Below are 11,220 nucleotides of genomic sequence, written 5' to 3' on the forward strand. Positions count from 1 at the left end.
CTAAACGTTACATACAACAAAGAGTAAATGAACACAAGAGCATGCGCTGGAATGGATACTAGCACTGCTCTTGACACGCATTCAACCAATTATCAGCACAGGTTTAATTTTAAAAATGTAAATATTTTAGCCACAGAATCTCACTGCTACAAAGGAATCTTCATGGAAATATTTTACATTATAAAAAATAAGAATAATGTTATTTTTAGAAGTGATATAAACAATATGAGTGTTATCCTCGCAGCCAGGATTTTTTTCGGGAGAGGGGGCTTCGTTTTTTTCGGAGGGGGCTTTGGGTTTATGTATAGGCAAAGAGTGGGGGAAAAGGGAATTAAATAATTAAAATACTTAGCCCCCCCCCCTCGGCTACGCCGCTGCTGCAGTGTACTCTTTTCAACATTTTTACTTAGTCGAATATAAGTGAGACACTACATGCTTACTACGTCACCTACCATTGACGCAATAATAATATTGATATAATCTATACTGTTCTCTTTCCAACTTCCTTACTTATTAGAACACAAGTGAGACGCTACATAAATACTACGCTGATCATCACCGACTGAAATCTATCGTATTGTGACCATTATGTGCTAACCTTTTCTTCTCACTTGTAGCCTTTATACTGGTATGCTGTCATTCCGTCCATGGGACGACACTTAAACAGAACCAAAAAAAAACATCTTATGGGGCTTCAAAAAAAAAGTTTTATTTATGTTCGTCCTGTGGACGAAATCAAAACAATCAATCCTTCGTTTCAATATAAGTTAATTTCAATATATGAAACTTTATCAACTAAAGGTAATAAGTTATAATATTAAAACTCATCAGCTCATAGGTCTTGATTAATTTATATTAATTCTCTAAAGCAATAACTTAGTATTTAATATCACTAAATTGTTTTAACAGGTCATTTATGGTCTCTATATTGTAACACAAGAATAGTCGAAACGTCTTGTTAACTATACTGTGGGATCTTGCAGTTAGTTCATCTTTAATAAATAGCACTGAATTATTTCAAGACAAAATCTTCACTTGTATTACTAGTATTTATAGAATTCATTTTGCAATAAATATAGTACTATATTAAAATCATATTGATAAGAAAATTTTAATTTTCACGCTACTGATTATTTACTTTGAAATATTTAGAGCTTCAAGTATGTAAATATTTACAATAAATTGATGTATAGTAGCATATGCATTATCAGCATACAGCTTAGAGCCGATTCCAGCAACTGTGATTAAATCCATGATGAACTAATCGTGATTATTTTTTAATCAGTGTTTTAATCTAATTAACTTGTGGCGCGTTCCACCATGAATTTGTAACCTCTGGTTACCCAACCGTATGCTCTGTTCAAAATAAGTCTAGTTTCTGAGTGTTTCTGTTGTAACGGGATTCTGATTGGCTGATTTCAATCTTGTATTCGCGCGCAAAATATATCTCGACTGCGCACGAATGAAGAGCGGCCACGTGTTTTTGTTTATGCACTTCGTTTCCAAATAAATGGAGAGGAATTAGTTATCGATTGAAATTGAAAATAAGATGTGTGAGTACAAGATATCGTTAAAAATTCCATCAATATTTGACATTATACTTGAACCTGAACTGAGAGGTTACCATATGTTGTCTCCCGTTAATCGCTGATCAACTCGCTAATCAGCCAAAAATGGCCGGTTAAGTTAGTCGACGATTAGACTTCTTTAATCATGGTTTAAAAGTTGGTGGAACGAAATCTGGATCAATGATTAAATTTTAATCACAGTTGGTGGAATCGGCCCTTAAAGTATTAATAGCGATCCAAAATCAAAACAAACAGTATATCGTTATGTAGGCAGTCGGTGATACATTGTCGAGTGATTCGGTTGTACACGTGCCTTGGAATAAAATCGATTGACTATTTCAAACCTGTAGATTTGTTCAAATTGATTGTATGAATTTATTTCACGTCTTTTTATAAATATATATTATATTTTTTATAAATTTTTGTAGAAAAATAAATGTGTGATTTTATCGAGTTCGTGAAAAAGGGACGTTTTTTTTTCGTATTCTGAAAAATTATTTTTTGTCACTAGGGGCCCTTTTTGCATGAAGCAATTCATATAAGTAGACATTTCCAGAGAGGTACTCCCGGCCGGATCGCCTTACGTGGTAGTATGGTCCGACTGGGCATACTGATGTTTCGCTACATATTATAAGTGGCGGTGAACTAATTCGACACTTAGCGCTCCAATCAGCACGGCTGATATATGAAATGTGTTACATGGGCGAAGCATACAAATAATTAAATAAATGAGTTTTTTTATACATTTAGAAAAAGAAGTCCAAGAACGTGTAGTTCAGTAAAGATTCTACATGTTTTATTAAGGGGAGGTTCCACACTTCAAGTTTCAAAAAATCCTTTTTTTTGCCATTTTTGAACATGTATGTATCTAAAAATATGCCACTAAAAGGATTTCGTCGAAAACATATTCCTTCCCACGCGTCTTCTCATTCGTCTTGGTGCGACGCGGTCGAACTGTCGCATTCTCAGGAACAGATTTTTTCGCAGGCGTGTTATTTAGCCTATTTCTGGCATGTTTTTAATGTGTGTGAATGTATGTGTGTACCTTTGTTTACCATACGAAATTCTTTGACTAGCTCAGTGTCGAAGCCGGAGCCTCATTTATCTTTACACGCGATTTCCCAAAAGTAACCTTTTTCGAGCTGGATGGTATGCCGTTTACTAGAAATATCAATCAAATTGACTCAATTTTTTTTTATTTGTTCAGTAAACATGCCTCTCTTATCGGCCGAGTACGATTTTCAAAATTTTTGCAGCCCCCAATAGGTCAAAAAATTTGGTGAAATTTCAAACTTTTCATTAAATATTGCATTATTTAAACAAATTTGATGTAGAAAAAAATCGCTTCGGCCGATCATAGCCAATACGGGCCTCAATCAAAATATATTTCATTTTTTTAATTTCATATAACCGAACTGGTCGATGTGATACCACTGACACCCATGTTGTTTTTGGTAGCGACAAGTTCAAAGACGTTTCAAGGTCGCGGAATTCACGTTTTAAAATTTTCAAAAATACAGATTCAATGTGAAAGAATGTATCTTCAAATGAAAAATAGTTTGTGTTCAAAATAGTCATACCTTAGCAAGGTATGACTGTTTATATAAAATAACCAATTAAAAGTAAAATAAATTTTTAGAGAGGTAAATTTAAATGTCAAACGTTACAATTTGTATGGTTATTTTAAATAATTTTTTACTGTAAGTGAAATTTTTGATTTTTTTGGTATAAATAACAGTTGAAAAAAAATTCGAGTAAGTTCAAGAGATATTTAGAAGTTTTGAAGATTCAAACATAATTTTAAGCATGAAAAATAGTTTGTGATATTTTAAACCAGGCATATCCAGCTAGGGGAAATCCCGCGAGGAATACATGTTTAGCGCGTACAACTATTTAGGCTCGAGAGCGAGGGTGGTGGTAAAAGCGTGCTTGATGCTCTCCCCTCCGACCCAAGCAGCACTGCAGATACGAAATATCTGACAGGGTGCTTGGGGCGACTAACTTTTCAATATAAATTTGTAATGGTCACTAGAGCTTTAATTATTTTATTTTAGTATTTTTACATTTATTGACAATATATGTAATTATAAAGAGAATTGTACAAATTTTTGCTTTTTGTACAAATGCACATTATTCAATATTTTAGTATTACCGTTTTTTACATTGTGTATATGATGTACAGAAATTTTGGGAGATACTTTTTGCAGTATAAGAATTTATTAACATCAGGCACAAGGTAAAAAGGTTCGTTACAGAAATGAAATGTTTAAGTTTAATTTTAAAAATTTACTTTAAGTCTTCAAGTTTTAAGACTTTAAGCCGGGTTTTAGGTTGGCGCTTATAGTTTTCAGCGTCCAACTATCTGTGTATCATAAAGACAGATAATATTTTGAGACAGTATATTTTTTTATACAGAAGTCAGGTGTTTTTTACTATAGAAATGCTGTAAAAAAAGATAAAGTTTTACAGGTGAGTGAGATGCCGCTAAATCGGCATTTAAAATGACTGAGCTTGAAAGTATTATAAGAAATCTCATTTTCAGTTGCTGATTTATTTTGATTGAAATTTTGAAAACATTCTGTTCAAATGAATGGTTTAGAATAAACTTGGATAGTGCATAGTGCATAGATAGTGGATAGTGCAAGAATGGTGAAATTAAACATTTAAAGTACAAATATACCAAAAATGTAATGTTAATGTAGTACAGAAGTAGGCAATCACAATTTTTGTCGCAAATTGGTATATTGCATAACAAAAGCTGAAAATATGAAACTGATTTCAGAGAGATCAGATTTTTTGATACAAGAAAAATCAAACAAAAATCTTTATTCCCTCTCACAAAATTACGTAAAAACAAGAGATGTAATGTTAAGACCCAAAATGTAAAAATTTAAAAAAAAAACATTCGAAAAAACTAAAATTGTGCTGAATAGTGCTCGACAAATGCAGTTATTATTAAGCACATGTTTTGGTTTTTCGAAATTTGATTGTTTTTGGGCTTCGTAATTTTTTTTTAGTTTCACATTTTGAGATTTAACATGAGAACTGTTGATCTCGTGTAATTTTGTTAGAGGGGACAAAGACTGCATTTGTCGAGCACAACTCAGCAACAAGTCTTAAGTTTTTCAAAATTTTTTAAAATAATAAATTTTGTTGCTTTTGGTCTTTTTTCTCCGGTTTTTTTACGGCTCTTTTTCTGTTATGCATTATATAAAGTCAAAAGAGTCAGCTAACTTAACACAGGAGTCTTTCTGCACTGGTAAGATTATCTTTAACAGAAATAACTCCCGATATTGATTCTCTTGGTGAAGCAAAACTCTTGAAAAGTGACAACTATTCCATAAGGAAATCAAAAATACAAATAATTATTAAGGCTAGTAGTTCAAAATCTCAATAACAACGGGATTGTATTGCAAATTATAATTAAAAACATTGAAGCGTTCAATCTAAAGCCTAAACATTCTGTTTTTAATTTTCTTCCAGGAATACAGGAATAAATTCTATGAACTGTGAAAAATGTATGTCATAACCAGAAAAAGTGCTATAAAGTTTATTCATTTATATTAGAAATGATTTGCCTTTGAAGTATAATTATAATGAATATTTAAAGTAGCAGCTGGAACAATATTAATGGGTAAAATATTAAAAAGAAAAAATATTTAGTTCATTTGAACTTTCGGAACTTCAGGTATATGACAAACTGGAACTTCATTATGATTTCTATTCCATAGTTGGGATTTGTAATAACATCAGTATTTAAACAGATTTTTCGACGTATAGAGTGTGCGAAAGTAAAAAGAGGTAACTATTTTTCGACAATGTGTGTTTTTTTGTTACAAAATTCTCAAAAATTCAAATATACGTCGTGTAGAAAGAATTTTGTTTAAATCGTATTTTCATCTTAGCATCAGCTTAAAGTTACATTGTCATATCGATTAAAAATAAAACAACGGTTTTGATACAAATATATTTATGATATAAAAAAGACACACTTTTTAATATCTTCATGGTTCAATAACAAAAAATGGACATTTTATTCTTTATCACTACCTACAAGCGAAAAATCTAAAAACTAAATGATTTTTCTTTCACAAACGTTATCCAACTGCATTCAGTAACTCGCAATCTCGGGGACAAATCATCAGTTTATTTTTTAAATAAATATTTGATTTTTTATCACTGTCTTAATTCAACTGAAAAAGTGGCACACAATGAAATTTTGTTAGTTACCTTCCTGTTCCTTTTCTACTTCGACCGTAAGAATTAAAAAAGAAACTTTTTAACAATTTCTTTTATCTTCTGTTTGCCTGAATTAAAGACAATTTTTGAACAATTTCTTCTATTTCCCATTTACTGTATCTCGAAATGATGATCCTGATCGTGAAATCTGGACGAATAGTTTCTACAATTTATGTCCAAAGCTGATAATTTAGATCAACATCGGAAGGGACACTTTTTCATTATTCATTTTTTCTTTTGCGACGAAAAAATGCATTATTACGTGAGCTTTTCCGCCGGAAATCTGCGGATTATGCGACATTCGGTGATGAACTAAGAAGAATAAATATATAAAAATATAATATGTAACCTTCAATGTAACTTATTTTTGTCAAACCGTTGAAACCGTCTTTTTGAATATTTCCGCTCCTCGTTAAACAAAAAATCTATCAATCAATCAATCAATCAATCTATCTATCTATCTATCTATTGATGCGCACGATGCCGCCATCCGCCATCGGATGCGCACGATGCCGCCATCCGGTGTTACCGATGCCACAATCCCGGGCACATTGCCAGGGAATGTACCGGAGAAGACCGCAGCGGCAACTGCCACAGATGGTGTGGATCTCGAAACAGTAAGGGTACGTGGGTTAGCGTTTGTAGATGATAATGTTGTTATGGCAGATTCAATCAAAGACTTGCAAAGAATGTTGAGTAAACTAAATGCAAGCATGAAAAGCATGGGTCTCAAAATTAATGCAAAAAAAAAAAAACAAAAACTATGATTTTTGAAGGAAAGCGTGAGAAAATACTATGCAATATTGTATTAAATAATGAGAGAATTGGACATGTCCATAAGTTCGTATACCTTGGTAGCTTATTTACTAGGGACGGGAAGATAGATGAGGAATTAGATAGACGTATAAACGAAGGTAAGAAGGTTATTGGTAGAGCAGGGCCCCTTATAAGAAGTCAAAATATATCAACTAACGCTAAAATGGCAATACATAACTCTATATTTGTACCGACTGTATTATACGGTAGCCAGAAATGGACCTATCAAGAAAAAGATATCAGTAAAGTTAATGCAATTGACATGAGATTCTTGCGCATGATATGCGGGAAAACTCTGATGGACAAAGTGAGTAACGACATAATTCTCAAAGAATGTGGTGCAGAAGAGACGTTAGTAGACCCACGGAAAAAAAATCGGTTAAGATTGTTCGGGCATGTTGAGAGAATGCCAAATGAAAGATTAACCAAACAAGTGTATCTAGGTAAAGTAAATAAAAGTTTGTCCAGAGGCAGACCGCGGAAAGAATGGTTAGGATGTGTGAATGAGACCCTAGTTAGAAGAGATGTAACAAGCCACAGAAACACGCGAGCCTGCATGAAAAAATGCATTGTCATAAAAGAAGCTCAAGACGTATGTCAGGACAGAAAAATATGGAGACGAATAGTTAATAAAAAGAGTGTCAGTAAAGTGAATGACGCCTGAAACAAAGACCTTGTATACTAATGGACCCAAGTGGGGAACCTTACATGACGACTTTGTGTGGATCTTCATTTGGGGTCACTGATAGAGAACTTGATCAGCAACCTATGCCGGAGCTGTGTTGCGGAACAAACGTGTTATTTAAATGTGACACAGCATGTGACACAGCTAAATACCTATATTGTCGACCTCACTTTATCAGTTCACTGAATATTTTTTTGAACCTAAGAACTTTTTTGTAAGTAAAATATCGAGCTGAAACTTTGAGAAATGTATTAGAGTACAATAAAGTACGTTTAGGTACTGCATTTCGGTAGGAACTTCACTGAAAATGATTTTATCTTTTTTCTGAACTTCGACATTTTTTGAACGTTCGAACTTTTAATATACATAAAATATCGGTCTCAAACTTTGAGAAATGTAAGAACCGAAAGAAAACTACGTTAAAGTACAAAGCACAAAATATTATATTTACAAAAAAAGTTCTTAGGTTCAAAAAAATATTCAGTGAGCTAATAAAGTGAAGTCGATAATATAGGTATTTGGCTGTGTCACATGCCCTTAATGGTATGATATATATATATATATATATATATATATATATATACCTTGTCCATTATGTTAATATTGAAAATAATAAATAAGCTTAATTGAAAATAAATGTAAACATACTGAAATAAAATAATTAAAATTCTAGTCAACATTACAAATTTATATTAAAAAGTTAGACGCCCCAAGCACCCTGACAGATATTTCGTATCTGCGGTGCTGCTTGTGTCGAAGAGGAGAGCCGAAATAGTGGTGGAGGCTGAACATGTGTTCCTGTCTGGAATTTTCCCTATCTGGGCATGTTTGTTTTAAATGATTTCTTTATAATTTTCCAAGCTTTAATAAAAGGGTTGGAAAAAAATAGAATCATTTGAAAAAAGGCTTCGAATTTTTAAAACAATTTGAAATTTGATAACATTCCAAAAAATTTAAAACAAAATATAAAAGTGCGTAATTATTTTTTATATAAATAATAATTTTAAGAGAATATTTAAAATAGATTTCATAAAAAATTTTCATGTATGAATAACAATTGAACAATTATTAATTTGTAAGTACCTCAAATTAGAATAATTTTACTTAAGTACAATTTATAAAAGTTTATCAATTTTATTTATTGACTGTTTCGATTTAAAAAATTGTCGGCTTTAATTTTAAAAGCTTAAAATTCAAAAGAGTTCCACTTCAAGTGTTTTTATTTGCAGTTTAGTTTTTATAATTTCAAACTGAAAAAATGTTAGCTAAAAGAGTTCCAAGCTTTTGTTGTAACCTGGAAAAAGCGGGAAATAACGGAAAATTTTTTCTTACATAAAAAGGGCCACCCTGAATTAATAACAAAATATTATATTAATTTATTTATTTTAATAAATATTCATAATTGAGGATTTACATATTTAAATCATTGTTAATTTTGACAAAAATGGTATAGAAATAAGAATTCTATGTAATTTAGATCAATTATAAACTTTTAAATACTATTTTATTCAATAAAAACACCAAATAAATTATGATAGAACATACAATTTTGAATCTCAAATTGCTGATCCAAATATTAAATTTTACCATCATTCAGCTACTGGTTTCCGTGACGATTTTAGAATAATTAGTTACTGTTACGCTTACTATTTCTAACAAAAATTCTTTTTATTACAACATTTTTTATTATTTTACGCTTTTTTTCCCCATGCATTAAAATGCAAATATCAACCGTTCTGCTCGGAGCGCCAACGTTCGGATTAGTTTACTGGCCCGGATGCTAAGGAAATCTACTACCGCATACACATGCATCTACACGAAATATTTCTAGAAAAATTTCTAAGGCAATTGAATGCAACAATAAAGTGTGTCTTATGGGAGACAGTTTAACGGATAAATATTTATATTTGATTATTAAAAAATAAACTAAATGATATATTCATGCATGGAATAATGTTCGTGAGTAAATACTTACGGGATCTTTTTTGCATCAAGGACAAGATGAATTCTTTGAGCATAAGGACAAAATCTCATGGTGTACAAACGCAATTTTCCAGGCACGAGAGGTGGTGGCGTAGAGTCTACACAAGAAAATGGGTTTATCATTGGGAAAGATATATAACAAGATGCACTGGTAATCGTCACTGCATTAGTGATAGGCAAATGGCCCAGTATCATATAACAAGACTCGCTCTTGACGCGTGCGATAAATGTAATTTTAAGTGAGTTTAACTATACCTTTATCAAATTAGTATACTTTTCTGGTAATAATACTTGGTTACGTGTCTGACGGTAACTAACGCATTTGCACAATTTGATTGTAATCTTGAGTAAAAATTGACTACAATCAAATATCATGTTACCTGATCAAAACTGAATTTTTTTATATCTGCTTCAATCAGTTAAGTCCCTTGTGAAAATTAGATTTTTGTTTTAAATACAATTATAAGAATTTTTATTTTCCAATTTGGCTTAAGGTGACTATTACTAGGGAATTTACCTATGTATACCCGGCTATATTTATTATGCTGGTAATATTAATTGCAGTTCTTACCCTTACTCAAGTGTTTCGCATTCATTTTTTATTCCGTAGTTTCGTTTGTTTTTAAACGGCGTTTGAATATAATAATTTATTTAGTAATTGGAGGCGAAAGTTTTTGATAATTCCACTCTACTCTTTGACGTTTATTTCCACATTGACGTTTACCCATGATCCAACAAACTATGGTCTCGCCACGCGCAACTAAATAAAGCTAACAAATCAAATGGCCCGTAGGGATTTGTAAGTCAACATCCATTTTTTAAATGACTTCCAGCGGGAAGTTTAAAGAATTTTGTAACGCTGCAGGTGCGAATTGCAGAGAAAACTCGAAAACAGTATTATAAATAACGGTAGCAAGCTACAACGAAAATCAGAAACATGTGACTTGTATTTATAAAGAGTTATGAACATGCGATAAAGCGTGTTATTAAAAAATTTGAAATCCTTCTTTGGAACATATTTGAAGAATTATAATCCCATAGTATTCATACTGTCGATTTTGGAGAGAAAGAGGAAAGTTTGCAAATTCTCTTCTATTGTGCTTTTTAATACTGAAATTATTATAAATGATTTGTACCAATTTTACAAAGTCAACTAAAGGAATGTTTTTGTTATCCTAATTATTATAAATTATAATAATAAAAGATGTATGCATGGCGAAAACAAATAATATTAAGCCTGTCTTGATTATTTTTAACGTCTGTACATAATTTCGCACAATCCACAAATTTTATTACTGATAATCTCTTACAGTAATTTATTTTGCACCTAGTTATTGGAAGATTTTCAAAATCAAGTATATTTTTTCCTAATCATTTTACCACAAAAAGAGTTTTTCTTACCTTTTTTTACCACAAAAAGAATTTTTGTGGTAAAAATAGGTATATAATAAATACGTAGTGGCTAGCCTGCCGGCGCCGGCAAGTTTGCATGTTGCCGGATTTTTTCCTTTTCATTTTTTTAAATATTTTTTTTAAATCGTATACTGATGTATGTTGATGCCCTATTTACAAACCTGGACATGAAAACACCTGCAAATATAATTTTCAGTGTTAAACTTTAAAAAATTACATTTTTTATTTACGAAGTTTATATGCATACAAAAGGGACTTTTACGTATTTTAGAGTAAGGTCATGTAATTGAGGAGTTATTTTGATAGGGAAGGCACCCCTGTGACTAGTCACAGAAATAATGTAAGTTTGCACCTGTACCCCTTTTCCAACGCCTTGTGGGGGCGGGAAGGCACCCTTGTGACTCGTCACAGAAATAATTTAAGGTCGCACCCCTATCCCTTTTCCAACGCCTCGTGGGGACAGGAAGGCACCCTTGTGACTGGTCAAAGAAATAATTTAAGTTCGCGCCCCTAACT

At 31.9% G+C, this 11,220-nt stretch overlaps 1 protein-coding gene across 2 annotated transcripts in view; it reads right to left on the reverse strand.

Moving 5' to 3' along the window:
* The window catches only part of LOC117169020 (pyrimidodiazepine synthase-like), a 29,634-nt gene extending 19,615 nt beyond the window's left edge, over window positions 1-10,019 (reverse strand). The window contains exons 1-2 of one of the 2 annotated variants that reach the window (XM_033355075.1): window positions 9,869-10,019; window positions 9,284-9,389 (exon numbers count right to left, since the gene is read on the reverse strand). In XM_033355075.1, the coding sequence (XP_033210966.1) occupies window positions 9,284-9,389; window positions 9,869-9,887 (125 nt within the window). In that variant the 5' untranslated portion in view covers window positions 9,888-10,019. Of the gene's footprint in view, window positions 1-9,283; window positions 9,390-9,862 lie in introns of both variants that reach the window. The other variant, XM_033355074.1, reaches the window with a different exon arrangement.
* Between the last annotated feature and the right edge of the window lie 1,201 nt (window positions 10,020-11,220).

Source organism: Belonocnema kinseyi, chromosome 3 (assembly GCF_010883055.1).
Source record: "Belonocnema kinseyi isolate 2016_QV_RU_SX_M_011 chromosome 3, B_treatae_v1, whole genome shotgun sequence".
Taxonomy (NCBI): Eukaryota; Metazoa; Arthropoda; class Insecta; order Hymenoptera; family Cynipidae; genus Belonocnema; species Belonocnema kinseyi.